The sequence below is a fragment of the Paroedura picta genome, chromosome 10 (genome assembly GCF_049243985.1).
Source record: "Paroedura picta isolate Pp20150507F chromosome 10, Ppicta_v3.0, whole genome shotgun sequence".
Classification (NCBI taxonomy): domain Eukaryota; kingdom Metazoa; phylum Chordata; class Lepidosauria; order Squamata; family Gekkonidae; genus Paroedura; species Paroedura picta.
This window is the reverse complement of record NC_135378.1, coordinates 68898646-68922504: the sequence shown is the minus strand read 5'-3', so window position 1 is coordinate 68922504 and position 23859 is coordinate 68898646. Positions and strand designations below refer to the sequence as shown.

At 40.4% G+C, this 23859-nt stretch overlaps 1 protein-coding gene across 2 annotated transcripts in view; it reads right to left on the bottom strand.

Annotated features, from left to right (window-relative positions):
• The window catches only part of TBCK (TBC1 domain containing kinase), a 94241-nt gene that overhangs the window by 26269 nt on the left and 44113 nt on the right, over nucleotides 1-23859 (bottom strand). For both annotated transcript variants that reach the window (XM_077300680.1, XM_077300681.1), the window contains 4 exons: nucleotides 23682-23765; nucleotides 18148-18233; nucleotides 12874-12910; nucleotides 10086-10247 (listed from right to left, as the gene is read on the bottom strand). In XM_077300680.1, coding sequence (XP_077156795.1) covers nucleotides 10086-10247; nucleotides 12874-12910; nucleotides 18148-18233; nucleotides 23682-23765 — 369 coding nt within the window. The remainder of the gene's footprint in view (nucleotides 1-10085; nucleotides 10248-12873; nucleotides 12911-18147; nucleotides 18234-23681; nucleotides 23766-23859) is intronic.

Sequence of the window (23859 nt, the reverse complement as noted above, 5' to 3'; positions counted from 1 at the left end):
AGAATTTGCACAAGAAATCTCTTTTTAATCAATCAGATGTTCACTGGAGTATCTCATCTTATAACTACCAACACAGTATATATCTTAAGGAAGAAAAGAGGAGAGAGGGAGACTGCAAATCTAGATGAGTGGGAGAAATACAGGTAGAACACAGCATAATGGGGAGGGGAGGGAGAAGGAAATGGTAGCCACAGAAAGAGGATACAAATCTTCATCTTAAACAGATCCACAAACTCAGACCAAATTTTGAGTAATATCATTTTTGCTTCTTGCCTTCTAAAAACAGCACTTCCTCTATGACAAGTTCTAGAAGTTCTCCAGCCTACATTTCAGTGTCATATCTGACACATTGGGGTGTAGTGGGAAGGTGTTTAGAAGAATGTACTCCTCCTATGCAATATTTTGTGAGAAAAGTTTGAGTTTGTTCAAAATTATTTGTGTGTGTGTGTGTGTGTGTGTAGAAAGGAGGGTTACTTTCCTCAGTGCTGCATGACATATCATTGAGAGGGTGTCAGTAGGCAGAAAATGGGGGAGGGGGATCTGTCCAACACAGTCTCTCAGTTTAGCAACTGCATAATGGTATAACAATTTCGTTTTAATTTTTCAACACATCAGGAAGCCTTGCAGATAACTCATGTTGCAATCTAGACAGACGGCGGGAAACTACTTATTCCCACTACTAATATTCAAACCAATTGGAAATTTAAATCTGTAATTATTGAGCAGTCCACAAGTCACACCAGCAAATTCAAATGAAGAAGTTATTTCAAAAAGCAAAATGTTGTTATGGTGTGTAAGCTTGCCTGCATATGTAATCAAAGCAGAATGTTGCAAAATTGGACCGACTACGTCTTGGCTTTGTGAATGATCAGCTGAACCCTCGGACTGGACGTGCAAACAATGTGACGCAACCTGAATGGAAGGCACAGCGTCCATCACCATGATGTGTGGTCTAATCCCAGTACATTGTTTGTCATGGTTACGGTTGCTATAAGAAACAGACAGATCAACCAAAAGCCACTAGAGAAATAAAAACCTGTGACTCTGAAGGTTGCGTGGCCTGTTGCATTTGAAAAAAAAAACCTGTATAATTAACACTGAAAAACTAGAAACTGTAACAGTATGAAGCAATGGATACCAGCATTCTGATTGTCAACTGCCAGGTCAGATTACTAGCCTGTCTGGTACCCAAATTCATGTGGACTGTGTAGCTTCAAAGACTCAGGGTACTATTAAAACGTGTGTGTGTGTGGGGGGGGAGGGTTTGCTGGTTACTCACACCTTTGAGCATTCTGAACTAAGAAGGCGTATTGAGATCAGGCAGCTAAAATTTGCTCAGAGCCCCTGGCCCAAATGAAATAAAACTGGCCTCGACGAGGGCCAGGACTTTTTTGACCCTCTGCCTAAGGCAGGGGTAGTCAAACTGCGGCCCTCCAGATGTCCATGGACTACAATTCCCAGAAGCCCCTGCCAGCATTTGCTGGCAGGGGCTCCTGGGAATTGTAGTCCATGGACATCTGGAGGGCCGCAGTTTGACTACCCCTGGCCTAAGGAGATCAGGCTCCTCCAAAATTTCAATAGTTCCAAAGGGCCTGCAAAACAGAGCTGTGTCTCTAGGCATATGATTAAGGCCTTGGGACAGAAAACCCCTCAAGCTTTACTCAGTCATATGAGCATGATAAGAGGAGTTCGGTTTTATATGTAAAATGTTTTATTATTAAAAACTGTTTTACATTTTGTTGTTAAACACCCTGAGCTAGACAGGAGAAGACGGTATATAAATAAAATATTTATTTCTTATTATTTATATCTTGAATATCTACTCAGAGGCACAATTTCTCTATGACGGAAGGACCAGGAGTTCTTCATAATTAAAGCACAGCTTTGGCTTCAATAAAGCAGGGAAGAATGGAAACTGTCCCTCTTTTGCTCTTACGGACCAGCATTGCAGCATTGATTCTAGCTTTCTTATGGATATGTGATTTCTGCTGTACAAACCTGAATAACTATGTAGAAATAATTTTAAAAACACACTCTGCATTCACAATCCCCTCCTCTCTCAAATCACTGCTTTCCCTCCCTGGAAGACGTCGATAAACTACTTATAAAAACCAAAACACGTCTGGTTAATAAACCTATTTCCTGTATGTTCAATGAGCTGGAGAAACAAATCTGTTACCTAGCACTGGCAATTTGGTGGCAGTATTCTCCTGCACGGAGCCAATAATTAATCTCCTTGACTGGAGAAAATCTCTCCTGTGCAGGTGGAAAGCCTAACTCTTCCTGTCTTGAGTGTGACTCCATATTATCGCTCACAGTGTAACCGTATATGCTTAAAAGCCTTGTCAACTAGGACAGATAAGCAGACAAAAGTCAGAAGTCTGCATTTTAAGGGTATAACAGGACACAGCAAGTGCAGAGTTCAGACATGTGGATGTCAAGCAGATGGCCTGATCACAAAGCTGATCAGGAGGGGGGAAATATCAGAATATGTGATTTCTCCCTGAAATCTTATCATGAAAAGCAAAGTTGTGCATTCGATTCGAGTCCAGAAGCACCTTAGAGAGCAAACTTTTCAGGGCATCTCGAAAGCTCATCCCCCGAAAACCTTGTTAGTCTCTTAAGGTATTACTGGACTTGAATCTAGCTGTTCTTGATGCAGCCCTCTGAAAATATACATGCGCTTGACAGTACGTGCCCTTGCACACATGCTTTTGTGGACCATTTATTCCATCCCAGAAACTTGTTCTTTTTGAACAAACTTGCATGCCAAGATAAACTGCTGGCCACTCTCCAAAACAATGAATGTTAATAACATTGGTCTGACCTCTCTGTCCCAAAGCATTCTATTTACTATTGCCCACAGCTAGCCTCAGGCATGCAAACAACCCACCCCGGTAGGGGGAAAAAATGCAACAGGATTGTGAGAGGTCAGACGCCAAAGAGGTCACATAGAGTCTTCAGAGCCCCTTCTTTTTTGTATGGTTTTGCCTGTGAAGGTGCATTTCGACACTTACAACTTTGGTTGAATTCTCTCGGTCGTTTAAAAGATTAGATTTTATTCTGCTACACATCTTAAACCAAGACACTTTCAGTTCATGAAGTACTGTTTTGCCTGAAGTCTTTTATACTTTCTAGCTGATGAGCATATCTTAGAACAGGGATAGTCAAACTGCGGCCCTCCAGATGCCCATGGAATTGTAGTCCATGGACATCTGGAGGGCCGTAGTTTGACTACCCCCGTCTTAGAAGAATGCAGACAAGCGATTGTGCTGAAGACACGGTCTTTTAGATGTGGGACTCAAATGCCGCAGGATCTGCTCAGACGTCTCAGAGCACACAACACTACAGGAATCTGAGAACAACTTCCTTATTTTTAGTTTCTGGGGAAAAGTAGAAGCACAAAGTAAAAGCGACACAGAAATCTAGTGCAAGTCTCATCTTGTAATTGGATACTTGGGGCATCCATATTGTAACTAAGCAACAGTCTTCATGAAGTATTGATGAAGCAAACAGACGCATTCTCAGGGGATGACTAAACTCACAAGAGCCAGCTTGGTGTAGTGGTTAAGTGTGGCGGCCTCTAATCTGGAGAGCCAGGTTTGATTCCCTGCTTCTTCTCATGCTGCCAGCTGGGTGACTTTGGGCTAGTCACAGTCCTGATAGTGCAACTTAATGTTTTTTTCAGAATGGAGATGAGGACAGAGTTGGCATTTTGCCTTGTGGCAGGTGCTAGTCCCAAAGCTTGTGTTCATGCTGTTTAAGTTCTTTAAGGTTAGGAGACTGATTGCTTCCCATTGCCTGTGAGAGGGAAATATCATTGTCCAGTATACTTGTAGCCTGTCCTATCTTATGTAGACTATTTATGCCGGTATGTGCAAATGTAAACATGAATATATCAGCAAGTTAAGGCTTGCCCACAGGGAGTAGACAAGTATCCAACTAGGCTTGAGTGAGAGGGGTAGAGAGAGCAACGCCTTAGCACCTCCAGTACATATTTTCAAAGACATATCAGTAACATCAAGGCTACATGATGTTTAAAATATCATATTTCCACCATAATAACCATGAGACAGGAGAACCACTTAAATCAGACAGTGAATTAATTTCCTGGATGCCTTATGGATGCTGATTAAATGGAGGCCATTCTTATGGATTTAAGGGCACTGAGAACCACTGCATATGCAACTATGAACTACAGTATCCAGAAGTTTGGAACGTTATCCATCATCACCAGGAACAGAGCCCTTCCCATCATGTCACACTACAGTAAGGAGCACCGAGCAAGGAAGCTGTAGGAAAAAATGTAAAAATTGCCCACCTGATTAATAATCCAGGTCCATCTAGTACAGCATTTTAGCAGGCACAACCAGATGTCACTAGAAAACTCAGATGCCAAGCCTTATATCACTATGTGGGTGCATATAAATAGACAATCTGTAGTCATTTGGGAATAGACCTGGATTTTATTAATTAAATTTGAAGCAGATTTGAAGGGAACTGATGCATTTTGTCATTATACTAATGACAAATTCTACCAGAGGTCTTATTGTTGTCAGACAAAAGATAAGAAAAAATCTACAGAGAAGAGTTTAACCCCAGGTTCAGCTCACTCAATGGCCTGGAGTAATTCTATAATCTTAGTTTTATCTGTAAAGTAGGGATTGCACTATCCTATTTAATTAGTGGTACTGTGAGGACAAACTAGACTTAAAATATACCACCATTTTCTTCTGCTTTTATGAACACTTACAATCAGGTCACTACTCTCCCAAAATTCTGGTGCTTTCTTAAACACATGTATCACCAAATACACATGACAGCAAATATATACCAGTTAGGTCAAGCTGTTTGGAAATCTGACAGCTTTGTTCTGAGATGTCACTTGCCAAACTAGAATTGGCAAAGTAGAATTGGTAAGCTGGGATTTGTGGAACATCGTGTAGCTACAAGTGGAAAGTGTGAATAATTAAAAGATTTCAAAGCTTTAGATAAAATGACATCGATCTTGCAAGTCTTAACACTACAGAACCTCTTTGGTAAGCAGGTGTGTGCTAACAAATCATTTTCCTTCTGTACCAAAGCCAGATTCCCCAGCCTACACTTGACTGAAAGCTATTAAACACTGGCAGCTATGAACGGCTCCTGTTTCACAAATACCATTATTCACCTTTGATGATGAATTTCTGAGAACCCTTTTATAACCACATATATGAGACTCTTGGTCCTTGACAAAGCCATCGAACATTCAAGGACATGTAGAGAAATCAAATCCAACCATAACCAACTATGTCTTTCAGGGACAGAACAAATACAGAATACCTTTCTGCAACACCCTATCATTTTAAGACACTGGTGTGATCCTAAGCAAATCCATACAGAAACAGAGTTGGCTGGATAACTCATAGTTTCCACTTCTTAAAGACATATCTACTTTTCAGGGCCCTAGATGAAACAACTGGACTATTCTTAGACAGAGCCAGCTTGGTGTAGTGGTTAGGAGTGCAGATTTCTAATCTGGCGAGATGGGTTTGATTCTGCACTCCCCCACATGCAGCCAGCTGGGTGACCTTGGGCTCCCCATAGCACTGATAAAGCTGTTCTGACCAAGCAGTAATATCCTGGCTCTCTCAGCCTCACCCACCTCACAGGGTGTCTGTTGTGGGGAGAGGAAAGGGAAGGCAACTGTAAGCTGCTTTGAGACTCCTTTGGATAAAGCGGCATATAAGAGAACCAACTCTTTTTCTTCTTCTAATTTCCTGTACGTTGGAGAAAATATTTTATATGGTATCAGATATAAGAAAAGTCTGATCTGCCAGAATCTTTAATACAGACATTGCTGGGCTAGGGCCAGAATCAAAGACTTGCGTATTTGGTTTGGATCTGGCATCTCACCCACTGGATCTGGAAACTCCCTCAAGGATTGAGTCCAAGAACTATTACCTAAGCATTGAAATCTATTTTTAGTTTCCAGCTGGGGAATTAAACACTCATCCATCCTGCTTTGTTTACAGTATGAGCTCATTATCCCTGAAGGCCATGCTCTTTTTTGGCCAACTGAATTAAATGGTGCCTGAGACCGTTTCCGCATTAGGAGAAACACCTTGTTTTAGCCTTGTTTTGGATTTCCTTTGGATGCTGCAAGTTGACTCTAGCCTTTCCATATTTCAGCTTTCCTCCCCTCATTTCCCAGGCTAAAATTCATGATATGCTTTCTGCATTGAGTTCCAAGGAGGCAGCCTCCCATCATGTTTTCCTCCCTTCCCCTTTCCAAAAAATGTGTTTTTTTACAAAATGGCTCCTGCTTGCACTTTTGTTTTTGTTGCACCTCTTAAACCCACCATTCTGCACCCTTGATCGGCCATCCCCACAGTGTCCTTAATGTAATTTTAAAAAATCACCCTGGGTTATAACGCTACTATTCAAATTTTCTTTTTTTAAATTCAGGAAAGTATATTTATATACATTTGTCCTACCCAAGTGATTTTTTTATTTATTTCATAACATTGATTTTAATTTGTATTTATATTTTTTTCACTGGATGGTCTTTGATCGTAAATAAAACTGACTGACTGACTGACTTAAACTTAGAAGCAACATTGTAATGCCATCAGACCCCCCCTTTTCTTTTTAAAGGCAGAGCTTTTGGAATGGAGGAAGGGAGGGAGGACAGTGACAAGGAAAGGGATGTGCCAAAAACTAAAAAAGTTTGGCATGGAGAAAAACCTGAATGCATGCATTTCCGCACTGAACAGCCCTCAATTAGCATCCATTAGACCCCACTTGAAAAGATGAAATCGTGTTTTCTGGGGATGTCTTTGCCGCAGAGCAAGTGAAGGAGCAATTTGGGTCTGTACATGAAGAAGTGGATTTCAGTGCGGAAAGGGACGAAAAAGGTAACCCTTTAAAAATCTAAATAATATCGCTAGTGTGGAAAAAGTTGGAAACAGAATTTACCGGAGGATCAAGGGGAAAAAAACCCAGGGAGAATATGAGATAGGTGCTTTTCTTTGGATAGAGCACACCTTTTTCTGTTTACAACTGAAAGGGAAAACATGCTAGCTCTTTGATGTGTTAACACATCTTGATTGGAGGGTCCATATTCTGGTGGAATACTGCCCTAAGACCTGACATCCAGACTGGCTAAGGCCATTGAAATCTATGTGTCTGAAAACGAGAGCTGTCCCTTTGTTGGGTGCAATGAAAGATGACAGAGGAGAACAATACTAAAGCTATTTACATTCGCTGGCAGGGGGCTCCTGGGAATTGTAGTCCATGGACATCTGGAGGGCCGCAGTTTGACTACCCCTGGTTTAAACAGTGGCAATCCATTAGTCTACTGTCTACTTTGACTGGCAGTAGCTCTCCAGGGTCTTCAGTCTTAAACGTGGGACCTTCAGCAGGCAAAGCAGATACTCCCTAGAAGCCATAGTCCTACCCTAATTGTTTAATTATTTGTAAAACAAACAAAAAACAATAACAACAATAACAGCAACCCAAAAACTAACTGCTATGTTTAACAGAAAATATCCAGTGCACACACTGTCCAGTGTAGTAGGAGCCAGAATAGTTTCTTATAACAACACAATATAGAGGTCAACTTGATTAATAATGGCTTTTGTTCTTGGAAATGCTTTGCAGAGACTAGAGGGCAATGATTTTAATGCTGCAGGCCATTTTCCATTCATTGTCATAGAGGTGATCTTACCCCCACAAATAGGTTCATATGGCAAGCCATTGGGTGGTCCTGAACCAATTTTTACCTATGTTATCATTAGTGAAATGATCCTATTAATTGGTGAAAATGCTACTGTTCCAAACCCTTCCAGTCAAAACAAAAAGGGTAAGGTTTATGCTTGGTTAGCATGGAATGGAATATTAACATGCACATAGGTGGTTCAAAGTAAAGTTAGGGAGATATTGGTTTTATTCTTAGCCTTCACTCTTGAATTAATTCCTCAAGGCAGACCACAACAATTGCACATCAGGAAATATTTGTACCACTTTAATTAAATTTGCAGTGCTGAAACTTTGGGAATCTGAACCCTGAGTTACTTAACATTGGTATCATACTTTAGACTGTTCTTTAGACTCTCCAGGTTCTGCTTTATGGTCCTGAAACTAATCTGAGGCATGTTAAGGGGTTGTCATCTTACAAGCAGTTATTGGATGTGTAAAGCCGGGGGGGGGGGGGGGGAGGTTTTAAAGACCAATAGAAGAGAAATATTGCAACTAGATTCTGCTTTATTACAAGCAGCTAAATTACAAAATGATTGACATTCCCGCAGTCATATGCCCCTCTGAACTAAAAAATCAACAGAATTGTCAAGCACTGTGCCAGGCAGTCACTAGGGAAAAATTATGCATGAGACGAAGAGGCAAAAGCCAGATGAGCAGAATGACACTGCAATGCTATTTATTGATTGTGGGATTCTGGAAAGAACTGCTGAATCTAGAAAGGTGTACGGGTGATACCACATTGGCAAACACCAATTCTCTTTGGCTTTTGACAGAAGTGACAGCACAAAGTATTTTCAAAGCTTTTAACAATTGTTTCATAATGTTTTGAACAATTATCAGTGTCAATGATTACAGCCACTTGCAACTGACTTGCATATTTTCCCACAAGAAATTACATCATAGTATTGTCCAAAATAGGGGTCCTCAGTCAGCACCCCGTAGATAAACCCCACTGCTTTGCATGAGCAGAAAGGCAGGGCTGGCTCAGAATCTTGAGTCCAGCTAATACGCAAACCCCAGCAGGAAGAGAAAGAAGTTCACGGTCAGGAAATATAGAACAGGGCGCCTCATTCAGTCAAGGCAGCCAGGAGCTAAACTTTCTCAACCTTTTCCAGGGGTAGTCGCTGGCAGGGGCCCATGGGAATTGTAGTCCATGGACACCTGGAGGGCCACAGTTTGACTACCACTGAGAACCCGCTGAAACATTCTTCAGGCTATGAGAAACCCCAGAAGTGGTGCAATCATGCAGAATATGATTGGGAAGCATAGCTGTGTACATGCCCACCCAGAGCCCCTCCCCTTCCCAACTCCTCCAGGTCCATCATTGGCCATTTTGGGAGGGGAGAGCGGGTCAACATGACCATATATGATCATATCACTCAATAAAAGTTTTACATTAAAAATATATATACATAATCAGGAAGGTATAAAATGCGGGTCCTCCCTCAGCCAAGGCACACAGTAGCAAAACCCCTCTGCTCAGTGTGAGCAGATTGACAGAATGGTTCAGAGCCCTGAGTCTAACTAACACCCAATCCCCAGCAGGGAAGAGGAGTTCACAATCAGGAGGGAATAAATGAATGTGCTTTGCTAATTGGCTTTTAACAAGTTCCCTGCCTCTCTGTAACTGCGAACAGGTGACAGACAAAAGGACGTGAAGCTGAGCTGAGCTTTTATTATAGCTTTCTGATCCCATAGAGCAGGGGTAGTCAACCTGTGGTCCTCCAGATGTCTATGGACTACAATTCCCATGGGAACTGTAGTCCATGGACATCTGGAGGACCATAGGTTGACTACCCCTGCCATAGAGCAAAATGAGAACTCTCTTACTGGTAGCCAGAAGTGCCTGTTAACCTTTGGAGGGCTCCTTCTGGTGTTTCCAAGACTGGAGAATTATACCCCCTACATTGTCTTGGGAATTTTGTAAATAGTCTGTCTGGAAATGTATCCATTCATGAACCACCACAAACAGCACCACAGTTCATGGAATTTTCATGCCAGGTGCCCTTCCATGAACATCCAAAATTGCGAACTGGCCAAAATTCATGACAAACCTTACTTTTGTAAGCCAGTTCGTGCCCATCTCTAGTCATTTGACATCTTGGCATACGTGTAATTAGTTCAATATTTGGATATGATTATTTTGTCTTTTCCTCACTAATATTTTAACAAATAATATCCATAAGAATGTAATGTGTGATCAGGGTGACATAGGGTCCATTCACTGTGCCACTATGCCAATTTCTTGAGCCAGCCGGGTTCAAATTATATTCAAACCACAAAAACAGTGGGAACAGTATGAAAGAGTAATCCAAAACAGAAACAAACCTAATGAATTTTAATACCTGGTAGATCAGAGAAGAGCAAAATGCATTCATTGAACCCATTAGAAAGAAGTCGATCCCTCAGCTGCTGCAGAATTGCCACTCCAATGCAGAATGGGAAGGAAGAGTTTCCGAGCAGTAGCGTATCCCAAAGATGAAAGATTTTGTGCAAAGGGAAGACATCTGCAAGATGGCACATAAACATTAATTATCTTACTTATCTCTGAAGGCTAAAACATTACCAAGTGGATTAAATACAACAGTCTAATAATCAAAGGCTAGATCAAAAGCACTGCTGGTAAATTGGTGCAATGAGACTTCCCCACTTCCTCCACCCTACTGCAGAACACTGAGCCCCCCAATTACACCCAATTATGTTCCCCAGCTACAACTTCCCTGATTATGTTCCTGAGGGTCAAGGGGCCCACAGAAACACCATGGGCAGGGGAGGGAATCTGCAGTAGAAGGGAGTAAAAGTTGGCAACCCCCCCCCCCAAAAAAAAAGAAACAAGAAACCCAACACCCTTCCTCCTCCTCCATTCCATATATGTCTTTGAATAACCTGTTAAGCTGCCTTAGTGGCCTTGATGAGGGCAGAAAGGCAGGGTATAGATTTTGTAAATAATTTTTAAAACAATAGGCAGGGAACAAGAGGTTGAAAAAAATGACACAAAAAGGAAATGAGTCAAGGAGATATGAAAGGAAGGTCAAAAAACAGATTGCCGATTGATCTCTTTGTTTGAGCGTCAATAGCATTCCAACAAAGGACAGGCAAAGATTTTATTTAAAGTCTACTGAGGACACGTTCTTCCACTTGATTTGATTGATTTCTTACTTTTTCAAATTGTTGACATGCACTATTGCTTCAAAGGAAGAAGAAAGATTGAAAAAGACATAGCAGGCAGTAACTGGGGATATTGGAAGGGAACAGGCGCTGCAGGTAAGTCTTAGAACAGGGGTAGTCAAACTGCGGTCCTCCAGATGTCCATGGACTACAATTCCCAGGAGCCCCCTGCCAGCGTTCGCTGGCAGAGGGCTCCTGGGAATTGTAGTCCATGGACATCTGGAGGGCCGCAGTTTGACTACCCCTGTCTTAGAACATGGAACGGTTCTATGTGCTTAACATATATCACACAAAATAAGATATTTTCTAAGTTTACAAGCATGATCTTCACAGGATGCAGAAATAATTTACAGGAAACCAGATGACGAGAGGTTGTTTAATCAATTAATTCATTGATTAAATTGGTTTCTGCAGCAAATATTTTTAACATATATAAAATATAACTATTTTCCCACAGGCATCCCCACAACTACAAGGTTATTGCATGATAATCTGGGAACAAAATGTATCTAACCTTGTTTAGAAAGATTTGTCTTCATATGAAGATTTATTACTCCTCAAGGCAATCAATAACACATTTCAATATTATCAAATGCCTAAAGTAAATAATATATTTTGCTCCCAAAACACATCAATGACTTTCCCCAACTCTCTGATATGATGAGTATGAACAAAAGGAAAAAAAGATGTGAATGTTCATAAGAATCATACTTCCCAACTGTTTCTTTCAAGGAATTATATATAAATTTTGTACTACAAACACAATCTACTCATTTACCAAAGAAATAGTTAGGAAACATTCAGCTAGGAAGCGGTAGAATACTTGGCCAAGGTATATAACACATACAGGTTAATCCTCAATGACTAGTTTTCAACAACAACAACAACAACAACAACAACAACAACAACAAAGAACAACAACCTTTACTGGCATAAAAAAATAAGACAAATCAGAATACAATCGATTCGTCTTAGCTTTCTACACAATAGGGTTTTCTGCCATTTAGCTGTTTGGTTGGGTGTGCTGAAAGTGTGTGTATGGGTTTTTTTGTGGCCACTTGCTGTTCTGCCATATACAAATAGTGTCATTATAAATAATGTGGCAAATCTTCCCTACTGTTTTAGTGTGGTTAGAGAGTCATTTGTAATCCAAGGCTGTTGATGTTGAATAGAAGGTATTTGTTCCAAAGTGGGAAGTTTCATGGCTTCTCATCTTGTAATAAAGTTTAAGGTAAAGGTAAAGGTATCCCCTGTGCAAGCACCGGGTCATGTCTGATCCTTGGGGTGACGCCCTCTAGCGTTTTTATGGCAGACTTAATACGGTGTGGTTTGCCAGTGCCTTCCCCAGTCATTACCGTTTACCCCCCAGCAAGCTGGGTACTCATTTTACCGACCTCGGAAGGATGGAAGGCTGAGTCAACCTTGAGCCGGCTGCTGGGATTGAACTCCCAGCCTCATGGGCAGAGCTTTCAGACGGCTGCCTTACCACTCTGCGCCACAAGAGGCTCTTGATTGTTGGGTACCAACTGTTAAATTCATTGTTTGATACAAGTTTCACTGTTTAAATATGTTTACATTTGAATCAAGATGTTTATTCTGCTTTAACACCAGCAGTTATGCAGCAAATTTGGTGCCTCTCCCCTTGCTCTGGTTTCATACTGTAGCAAACTACAACTACTCCTGGTGCCTCTACCTCCAGAGGCTCGAGTATTCCTGGACTGATTATTCATTATATCTTATAGGGACCACTGACTATTGTGGTCCTCATAGTATAATTAAGCTGAAGAAGTTTGGCATTTACTGAATCCGAATACCATACAGGTATTGGGATTTGAGAATATCAGAAGATACTGATATTTTTCGGGTGAAACTATCACAGAAGGAATTCAAAATCTGTAAGGTACATGAAACTAAAAGGAATATAAATGAAAAGGGAGCACAGAAGAAGCAAAAAGTCATACTCACGTGTAAACATTGTGAGAAACCAAGGAATAGCATATAGCTAAAACAAAAAGGAAAGGGGAAAAACACATTGTTAAAGCAGTTCCTTGTAACTGTTGTATTACATTTTAGTGAAGTACTTCTGGATTTTCTCATTGCACTGAGAAGTTAATGCAAGCAGCACCTCAAAGCCAGATTGCAACTTACATTTAAATAATACATCACTAATGTTGCAATTTAAACTTTAGAAACGTTCCCTATGGTTCTATCTTCTGTACAATGATTGTAATCTAGTGGGTTTTTTTTACAGAATAATGCATGCTCCACATAGCTTTTGGTATCAACAAAGTAGTATGGGATTTTTCAACCAGGGTTTTGTGAAACCCTGGGGTTTCTTGATGGCCCTGGAAGGGTTTCCCAAATAGGTGGGAGGTGATTAATTTTAAATATATTTTTAAAATTTGTTAAACAATTATTGGATGATATGACCATATTAGCATGATATTTTCTGTTCAAAAGGGCCACAGTTGGCTTGCCAGCCAAATCTGGTGACAGGCATCCCCGGTCACTGTTGCTACCTGTTTATCCACTGCTATGACCTGTTTATCCAAGTCCATCAGCACTTCCATGCTATAAACCATGATGCGAGGCAGTGTAACTCCAACCAGAACAGGAGATGAGGCTATTCCTGGGTCAAACCTTTGTACAGCTTATACTGTCTCTGTTTTGTCAGGATTAAGCTTCAGTTTGTTCATCCATTCCGAAACTGCCTCCAGAACCTGTTCAGCAACTAGAGGGGTGGCAGATTACAGCAAGGATGTGGCAGTGCTGGCAACAGAATCCCATCAGGGAGAGGGGAAAGGGGGCTTGAGGAGACTCTAGATGGCATCAGGTGTCCAGAGAGAAATGCCTTCCAGGCATCTTCCTAGTAACTTAATGACCAACCCTCCCTGACTCTACACTGCTTTGGCTGTTAAGTTAAGGCTGCAAGTTAAGGCTGATGAATGATTTGCATCAATTTTGGGGTGGGGCAGAACAAACCTCTAAATCAGGGGTAGTCAAACTGCGGCCCTCCAGATGTCCATGGACTACAATTCCCAGGAGCCCCTGTCAGCATTCGCTGGCAGGGGCTCCTGGGAATTGTAGTCCATGGACATCTGGAGGGCCGCAGTTTGACTACCCCTGCTCTAAATTATCACTCCAGAATCTCCCAATTTTGAGCTTAATCTATCAGACTGTTTTGCATTCATTTCAATGTCAAGGAGCAAGCAACAGGGACTGGTCTTACAAAACAAATCTCCCGCTGTGCATGTGGCCCACAAACCCTTCCTTCCTTCCATTGCAACCCTTACCTGCAGTTGCATAAATGAAAGGTGCAGGCCTAATTCTTACATCCGTCTATAAATCACTGAGACACGGAGAGGTCACCATGGAGACCATTTAAGTGTTCCAAGACTCAGAACTACTGAGCTGATCACAAAGCCACGTCAGATCTCCCTGTCTGACAGGTAATCAATACAAACAACAACAACAAAGTCATAACCGGGTACGTGACTGCACTACCCGAAGTGGAGGGTACACTGCAGTTCCCCTCCCCAACCAATATAAACATTCTTGAAAAAGGGAAGAGCTATCTCAAGTGTGAAAGCAAATATGATACATTTAGAATTTTTATAGCATTCTACCTTGCTGGAGGGAAACAGAACTGTTTAACAGACAGAAAAAGGGCACAAGGATTTTTTGAAATAGTTGTCGATGTATACTCTTAGTACACACTGCCCCCTAGCAACCTCCCTCTGGTATAGCCAAGTGGCAGACTGCTCAGATACTTAAAGTTTTTGTATGAAAGATGTAGTATGAACCCTACATTAAAAACTGTATCTATTTTTTTACTTCATATGAATACTTTTCATTGTTAAAAAAGCTATAGGACTTCTCTGGTTTAAAGTATTATAACCTTATGCCAGTTAGCATCCCAATAACTCTGTGAAGCAAGTCTGTTTTCGAGATTTTATTTTGATTAAGAACAGGTTACACACACATACATGAACTCTTGACAACTGGGTCACATGGTCTATTAACACTGACTAATATGAGCTCCTAATTGCCCTTATGTGTCATGTTTGCCTGCTATCAAATCTGACATCTATGGCAACTCTATTGGCCTCTTTGTACATTCCATGTTAGTGCCGATTGATGGAGGATGAGTGACCCATGCTTCCTCTCCTTCCTTCTTCTGCCTCATGTGAAGAGGGAAGATGTACACTTGCCTGCTGCACTCACAGAACATGCATCTCCTAAAAAATGTAATGGGTGTAGACATCTCAATGACAGACCCAAAAAAGCTAGCCACGAGGTGCAAGCACCTTCCTCTAGAACAGGGGTAGTCAACCTGTGGTCCTCCAGCTCTTCTTGGAGTATAATTCCCATGAGCTACTGCCAGCAAACGCTGGCAGGGGCTCATGGGAATTATAGTCCATGGACATCTGGAGGACCACAGGTTGAGTACCCCTGCTCTAGAACACGCAAAGAGACTCTCAGAGGAGAACCCAGAAATATCTCAACTATCTTTCTCAAACAGATGTTGCCTTCTTAATTGAACAGCAGATCTCAGAAGCCGGGATGTGAAGGTTGCCTCCTTAACTGAAAATCATACAGTCTTGGGCTACAAACTAGTAAAATGTATGCATGCCTAGTAAGTTAATGCTATTCTTATTGGTGGCTTTCAATCAGCTAATAGTTGGGGGATCACCAAATAGCCCTACTGAAGTGAGGACTGTTCTATAATCAACAAGCTGATGTTGAAAGGGGAGAAAAGTAAAATAACTACTGAATGCAGAGGTTGTTAGTTACGCAGCTAATATAAGAAGTCACTGCTTCTGGGTTATTAGTAAGAAACATTGCAAGGTTTCAATGCTGGAATGAGGGCAGCTACAACTGGGACATTTGCTAGAATTAAAACCCGTTTTTGCAGAAAATGCTGTTTTCATAAAAACAGCCCTGCCCACCTGGGACAGTAGCACACCCCATCTCCAACCTTATTCCTGCTCAGATTGTAGCCACAATCCATGGTAGAGTGGGACCATAAGGGCCGCACAAACATATATTTCCTGCCTCTCCCTTCTGCTTGTGGCAGCTTGTGCTCCCCTGAAGGGTGAGGGTTGGATGAGCCTTAAGAACAGCATGAGGCACCGCATGGAGGGCTGCCATGAGAAATGATGGATCAATGAATGGAAATCTCCAGTTCACAGAAAAGGGACTTTGGATTTAACTCAAATTTATGTATGCCCAATTCTATGTTGGATTGTAGTTGGCATTGTTTTAAATAACTTGGTGTGGATTTAAGATGATGGAATATGTTTTGAGAGGCTGTCAAGGTGTCAGACAAAACAACTAGTGGTGGAGAAGTATGTATAATACCTTGGAAGACAAGATAGAACGCTCTAATAATATTCACATCAATATGAGGAAAGCATGGAGATCACCAAAATTCAGGTCTACTGCCTTAACAAAATCTTTATTGAAGACCATCTTGCTAGTTGGTAAATGTAGTTGTAATAAACCAAACTTGAACATAATAATAATTTTTTGAAAGGCAGAACACCTTGATCAGGACACTAATTGCTACAGCAATTGTAGCCTTATTAGATAAGAGTTTATAATAACAACATTGTGGTGGACAGGTTAGGTTCTACCTCTCCCTAAGAGAGACCAATGGGAGCTGAAGGAATGTAGGTGAGAGGCTGATTGTTAAATGGCCATTAGTGCAGTTGGAAAAAAAATCTCATGGAATAAACACATGAAATATAGAAGGGACATTTTTTTTAAATCTTCATTTTTTTTATCACCTTCGCATAAATCTCAGAGCAAGCACCGAATCAGCTGATGAAATCTGCTGTTCAGCAGCGTTCAATATTCTAAGAGCTTTATAGCACAGCACCAGTGGAAGAGTGCCAAGAAATCATCTTTCCCACAGCAGCAGCCTGAAAGATTAATCAGCTTATGATTTGATAGGATTAGTACTCAAGCACAAAAATCTGATCTGCATCATTGCTGAAGTGTATGTCCTTCACCTTCATTTAAATTTAGGTGTCATGGGTACGGAAGCATAATGCACATTTTATTTTCTCAAATACAAGACCTCTTTGTATCAGGAGGATATAAAGGAATGCAGACCTGTTAATGTGGACAATACAATTATGAAGTTAGCTGCTCTTTATTTGCATCTGATCACACATGAAGCTACCTTATACTGAATCAGACCAGTAGTACATCACGGTATTGTCTACTCAGGCAGGCAGCAGTCCTCTAGGGCCTCAGATGGAGGTCTTTCATAACACCTACTGCCTGAAGATCCCAGCAATTGACCTTGGGCTTTTTGCATGCCAAGCAGATGCTCTACCACTGAGCCACAGCCCCTCCCCATGTAAAATTAGATATCTTTAGATTTCAAAGCTCTTTGAAGTAAGTGTTGCTCTGTATAGACACAGTTACCAAGAAAATGGATATCATTCCACCCTTGGCTTCTGTACATAACCTCAATACAAAGATACACACAAAGTAGCTATCAGTAGCACAATAAGTTTCCTGTTATGGGCAAATCAAGGATTCTTACAGAATCAGCAGCACCACAAGGTGCTCTTAACTATAAACTTGAAACAGATTTCATACTTTATCCCCAGCCCAGGAAAACCTGGGACATGTAGTTCTGAGGCCTTGGTACTACAGATCTTGAAAGTCCCCAAACTACATGGATCAAGGTATTTTGAAAAAAAAGTCATGATAGTAAAACTGAAAGAGAATATCTATTTTTGTAATTCTGTTTTCCAAACCAAGGTTTCAGCACAAGCAGATAGAAGTGTCTAGAGGCAATGTGGAGAAGATCCGGGTAGAAGAAAAAGAGTTGGTTCTTATATGCCACTTTTCTCTACCCAAAGGAGGCTCAAAGTTGCCTTCCCTTTCCTTCCCCACAACAGACACCCTGTGAGGTGGGTGAGGCTGAGAGAGCCCTGATACCACTGCTTGGTCAGAACAGCTTTATCAGGGCTGTGGTGAGCCCAAGGTCACCTAGCTGGCTGCATGTGGGGGAGTGCAGAATCGAACCCGGCTCACCAGATTAGAAGTCCACACTCCTAGCCACTACACCAAACTATTGTTCTTCTAGCTAAGACTGAAGACTCTTTTATTTAAAAGTTGATTTGGATTGTAAGATATGGAAGCAAATCCTTGGGGAAAGCCCTAGTTTTCTTTTGGGCTACCATTATTATCATCTTTAAAATAAAATAATTTCCCACTTACATCTGGAATGAAGCCAATTTCATTGAGATGGTTGCTCAGCTCTGGATCATGGAATGCAATCATCTGGGAGAATACCGTCAAGTATTCTAGAATTCCAAGAGTGTAAAAAGAAAAGCAAAAGGAACATTTTTTAAAAATTCACTATGAATTTTGCTGCAGGGATCAGAATCAATAGCTGGTTTTTGGACTTCCCATTCCAAATAGCATGAAGAAGAGAGAGAAAAAAAACATTGCTACAGTTGGTTTGCAGTCTGACCACTGTTCAGTCGATTTTCTTTCCCTTCAAAACAGACATAAACATAAAAATTACAGGAGATATAGATTTTGTCTAGCATAGCTATAATCAGTCAGGTCTAGAGGAAGGACATTGCAGTTGCTTTAAACATCATTCACTTCTAATCTGGGCTTGACAGTTGTGGAATTAAGGGGGTATTTGTAACCACATTAATAATAGTTCAAGAACATCTGTTTCTGCTAATATGTGAAGGATTGTTGAACGCGTACAATCCTTAACATTTTTATTGCTATGGAAAACTCTTAATAAATTATGAGCAACAAAAACTGGGTTAGTCAAGAAAAAAAATGAACACAGGCCTTAAAGAATATGCAAAAGACAGAGATCGACCACCCACCAGCTTGTCAGTTATAAGTGGCTGCTCCAGTCATTCACCATGATTCTTCAAAACTTAATAGACTCTTGAGAATCTCATTGTATCTATTGTAAATTACAATTGAGAATCTCATTTTCCTAATGTGAATTTTTTCATCTGTGGTGGGGAACTCTCTCTGACCAACCTGATAAAAAGCCTGGACACCCACAGAGCCATCACTGTGAAGGACAGAAAGGGCCCAGCATTTCCACAAACAATCCACATGGTGCAAAAAAAGCAATATAATTGAAAATTCCTAACTTGTTTTGCAGATCTTTCAGAAGACTTTGGCAGTAGAAAATTCCATCAAATCACAGGTGACTTATGGTGACCCTATTAGGGTTTTCAAGGGAAGTGGGAAGCAGAGGTGATTTGCAATTGCCTGTGTTGTGTAGCAATCCTGGAATTCCTTGGTTGGTATCCCATCTAAGTACTAACAAAGGCTTTTGAGTAGTTAAATCGATCTTCAGGGTGACAGAGGACATTTTGAACACAGTCTTGCAGTCATGCTAAATATGCAGTGTGGGAGAGGTTCTGCTTCTATTGGCCACTTGTAAATTACAGTTTCCACAATTTCACAAAATAGAAATATGGCAAAATAACACTGCAACCCTATGCAGAGTTACTCTACTAGGGAGAACGAAGAAACAAAGGAAAAAGCTTCCATAACTCTCAAAAGCCTGTACATAAGATCTGAAAATTGTACAACTACTGCATTTCTGCAACAAAGTTTTAACTCCACATTCCACTTAACCTTTCCCTGTGGGCTTAATAAAATCTATTCTTTGGCTTGACATCTCCATTGTCTCAAGTGCCATTCAAAAGGAGTTGAGAAAAGAAGACTCCTTCATTTCCCTTTACTGTCACAGATTACGTAGCAGGAAATAGAGTGATAGTTTTCAGTATGAAATTTTGTTGGTTTTATAAATTTGATCTTTTTTTTAATACTCTGCAGTAAGCTGCCCTGTGACCATTCCAAAGAAGGAATCACATAAACAAATAAATAAATCCCACTGAAATCAGAGGACCTCAACTGGATTAACTGTGCCCAGAGTTGCACTGCAAATGGACCATATATCTATCGGGGTTACAAAAATACTGTGCAAATAAGGTCAGTACATTAAATCAACATTTAAAGAAATTATCTGAATGAGCACTGGCTCATGGCAGATATTAAACATGGCTTTACACGACAGCCAGAGTGATGTAGTGGTTAGAGCACTTGAATAGGATCTAGGAGCACTACAGTCACTCTGCCATGCAAGCTTGTTTGGTGACCTTGAGCCAGTCGTACATACTCAGCTTAAGCTAACTCACAAGATTTTTGTGAAGATAAAATGGTGCAGAGGATGTAAAAGTTGCTTTGGATCCTCAGTAAGCAATAAGGGGAAGGAGTACAAAAGTTGTCTACTCTTTCTTCCATTTCAAGATAGGTACTTGGGTTTGATTTTTTTTTTTAAGGCAAATATCAAGTTTTCAACTTGCTAGTTTTTAATATTGGCTACTCAGGTGTCAAATACAAGGGCCATTAGGTTGCTGCCAACATTTCTTGCTTTACTTCTAACTTTGCAGAATTTTTATCTTATTGCCCAAGCTGGTATGAAAACTCATCTGATCCTTCAGCACTGTTGTATCTCTAAGCCCGTGCTCATTTTATTCTGCGCTCATTTTATTCAGCTTTTTTCATGCCCAATGTCAACATGTTTATGCTCCTGATGCCTTCAGCAAACACAGGTAAAGTATTTAAAACTGGTAATCACATATACTCAGGTACGTGCTGATGAAAACAAATTTACAATTAGCTTCCTGAAAGCACATTTCTTTTTTAAACAAGGAATTCATGCCTTTGGCGGCTCTACGGGGATATGCTATACCTTGTTAAATGTCATCTTTATTTGGATAGCCAGTTTCACAGAATATAATTACTATGTGAGATTATATGGTTAATTAAGCGTCTATTGAAGGCATACATCCCTTTGTGAAAGTGTATCATTTCGGTTCAGCAAAACAACATTAGCTCAGATGATACGAATTATTCCTTCAGATAATTTGACATCCTACAGCTATAAACCTGTAATTGGTCTTCCATTTGCATCCACAGAAATCAATTTAAAAAGTCTACATTGTGGCAATTCATGACAAAGTTCTGAAATTGGAGATGCTGTGTTTACTTCAAGACTACTTTGTACGGTTGATGGTTTTCATGCAGTGGCACTTTGAAATTCAGGGAACTGAACGTGCTCTGAGTCCAGCTGGAAGTGGACGAAGGCAATGAACTGCATGAACTGACAATCCTGAATGGGAGCTGTACATGCTGTTCCCACAATTTGAGTAATCACAGAAGCCTTTTGTTTAATTGCATCAATTATGTACACTATGTTATCCTAAAGTTAGGAGATTTATGACTCAGCTATTCAAGAAGTTTACAAATGAATGACATTCCATGAAAAGCAGTTAAGTCAACGATAATCTAGTCATATTCTGTTGTATATGGGAGACGTCCACAACTGGCACCTTTATTCAATCCTAGCTACACAGGTATGCCCTGACCTGGACAGCTTGGGCTGGCCCAATCTTATTAGATCTTGGAAGCTAAGCAGGGTCAGTCCCAGTTAGTATTTGGATGGGAGCCCACAAAGGAATACTACACAGAGGGAGGCAATGGCAAAGTTCCTCTGAATGTCTCTTGCCTTGAAAACCCTAGGGGGACACCACTGGCTGTGTCTTGATGGCACTTGCCTCCACTACCACCACCAGATAGACAAATCTTGTGACAACCTGAGCACACTCCTGAGGGGCCATGTTATGGGGATGACTGGCTGTATTAACTTGGCCCCTCTTCTGAAAGATACTGGTTCTTCAGTGTCTTTGCCACAATATTCTGTCACAAGATGTTTTGGTCTGAGAACCTGCTGCTTTGTAAGCATTTCATGAAAATAAGTATAATATTATATTATGGATTCATCTTGGGGTTCCAAATCCCCAGGTGGGGGTAGGGATCCCCCAGTTTAGGGGATCTGGGCTACCAAGAAACAGGGAAAATCCCCCACCCCCAAAACAGGCAAGAAACCAGAAATAAACATGGCATGCCAACATCAGCTGGAAGAGACAGACACATTGGTGACATTGGGGTGTGAGTGAGCTCTGGTTTTGGGGCAAAACTCTATGGTAAGAAGCTAATTCTACCATAGAGGTTTTGCCCACAAACTCAAAAGTCATCCCTGAGATGCTTTGTCCCTTCTGGGTAATGGAGGTTCACTGAGTTTATTTCTAGCTTCTTCCCTCCTTGTACCTGGTAAGTTTACCCCCATCCCTCGTCAGTGGGACCAAGGGAACTGGCAACTCTAGTTCATCTGGTTCCAGTTTTTGGAGTCCTACCAACCAGGTTAAAGATTTTCTTTGGAAGTATTACTTGACTGGCAGTTTTCCGTTCTGCTATGTGTGCCTCATAAATGTTTCTGTTCCTGGTAATGGAGCTTGTACTAAAAAGTTTGGTTCTCTAAGTCATATTTAAAAGTAAATTATTTTGGTTGCATATTGTTGCTGTTATCTACTGCTGGTACCTTTTTCCTGTTGATGATATGTATTGTATTTTTGGCTAAATACTTCATTTTAAAATAATTTTTAACATATCCTAGCCCATGGCCCTTTTAAGGGGAAGGCAGGCTAGACATTTTATCAATAGTTTAAATGTTCTTTAGGAAAAAAAGTTTTTAAATGCCAGTATTATCCCCCCTGTTTTGCACCCATTTCAATATGATTTAGGATCAACAATGCAGGCAGGTAGCACCAGAGCAAACTGTGACCTTTTAAAATCTATATCTCTTCCATAAATTTGCGTACTTGTCTTCAGCAACTAAAAAAGCTTTGCACAATCTGTTTCATAAAGGGCAAATATAAAGAACAGATTTCTTTATAGTAGAAAGGGAAAAAACCTTACAAACATAAACATTTCCATTTACAAAGTTTATTCAATTCTTTAAAATCTGAAATTTAGTATTATGAAATATCCCCAATAAGCTATTATGGAAGCATGCCAAGCAGGAAGTTCTTAACTTGTTTTCTATGTAAAATTAAATTAGAGTTCTATTATCCACACTTAAACATGTCATTTCCAAAATAAACAACCCTTACTGTTTTACATTTCTTTATATTTCTTATATTAAAAAACAGCCCTTTATTCCTTTCATAAAAGCTAGGGTCTTGGTATGAGGGCTCATTTATATACCAAAGATTTCAAAAAAAGTACTTATGCAGGTTTACACAGTTGCAATTATTACTTGGATTAGAGCTTCAATTGCTTTTAAGCCTGTGTCACGAACTGACCGAGCATGTCTCCTTGTTCTAAAAGGAGCTGCTAGGGTCTTTTTGACAATTCACAATAAATGTTTGGTCTTAAAAGAAGCTGCATGGAGCTTCTGTTTGCTCTCACTTTCCTAAATTTGACAGTGATGCACTATAAAGATGGCTTAAGTAAGACTCAAAAACAAGGAAGAAGGTGAAGTTTCATATTTCATTCTACCTAACACAGTTGTCTAATTTCAAATTATACTACCATGACAAGCAAAACACTCAAGAGAAACAGTTCAGAATGGCAGTCCAAACTTTTCCACTGATGGGCAGCCATCAAGTAGGAGTGCATTAATATTGTAATGAGATGCAAATGTCTTGAATTAGGATGCCAAGCCTATATTTGCCTGAACTTTACTGGCTTGGTTTTATGATAGTGGTAAGCTTTATCTTTTTTTGCGTGTGTGTGAGAGATCTTCTGGGTCTCCATACAGACTAAGTGATAAATTCGGAGCTAAATAAATAAATAAATATAAATTTATATGTCCTTCTGAAGAGGAAGGTATGTAAGGACTTTTAAACACAAAAAATTACCTTGAATCACATGAGAGTTGTCTTTTAAAAAGAAGTTATACAGGTATTTAGGAATAAATGCAGACATGCAAGCATAGGCCAGAGCTGAAAGAGAATCGAAAAGAGAAACATTAGATCTTTCTTGTATTCTTCTTTTTATTTTGGTCAGTTCTGCCCTGCACTGCTTTGGTCTATGCCG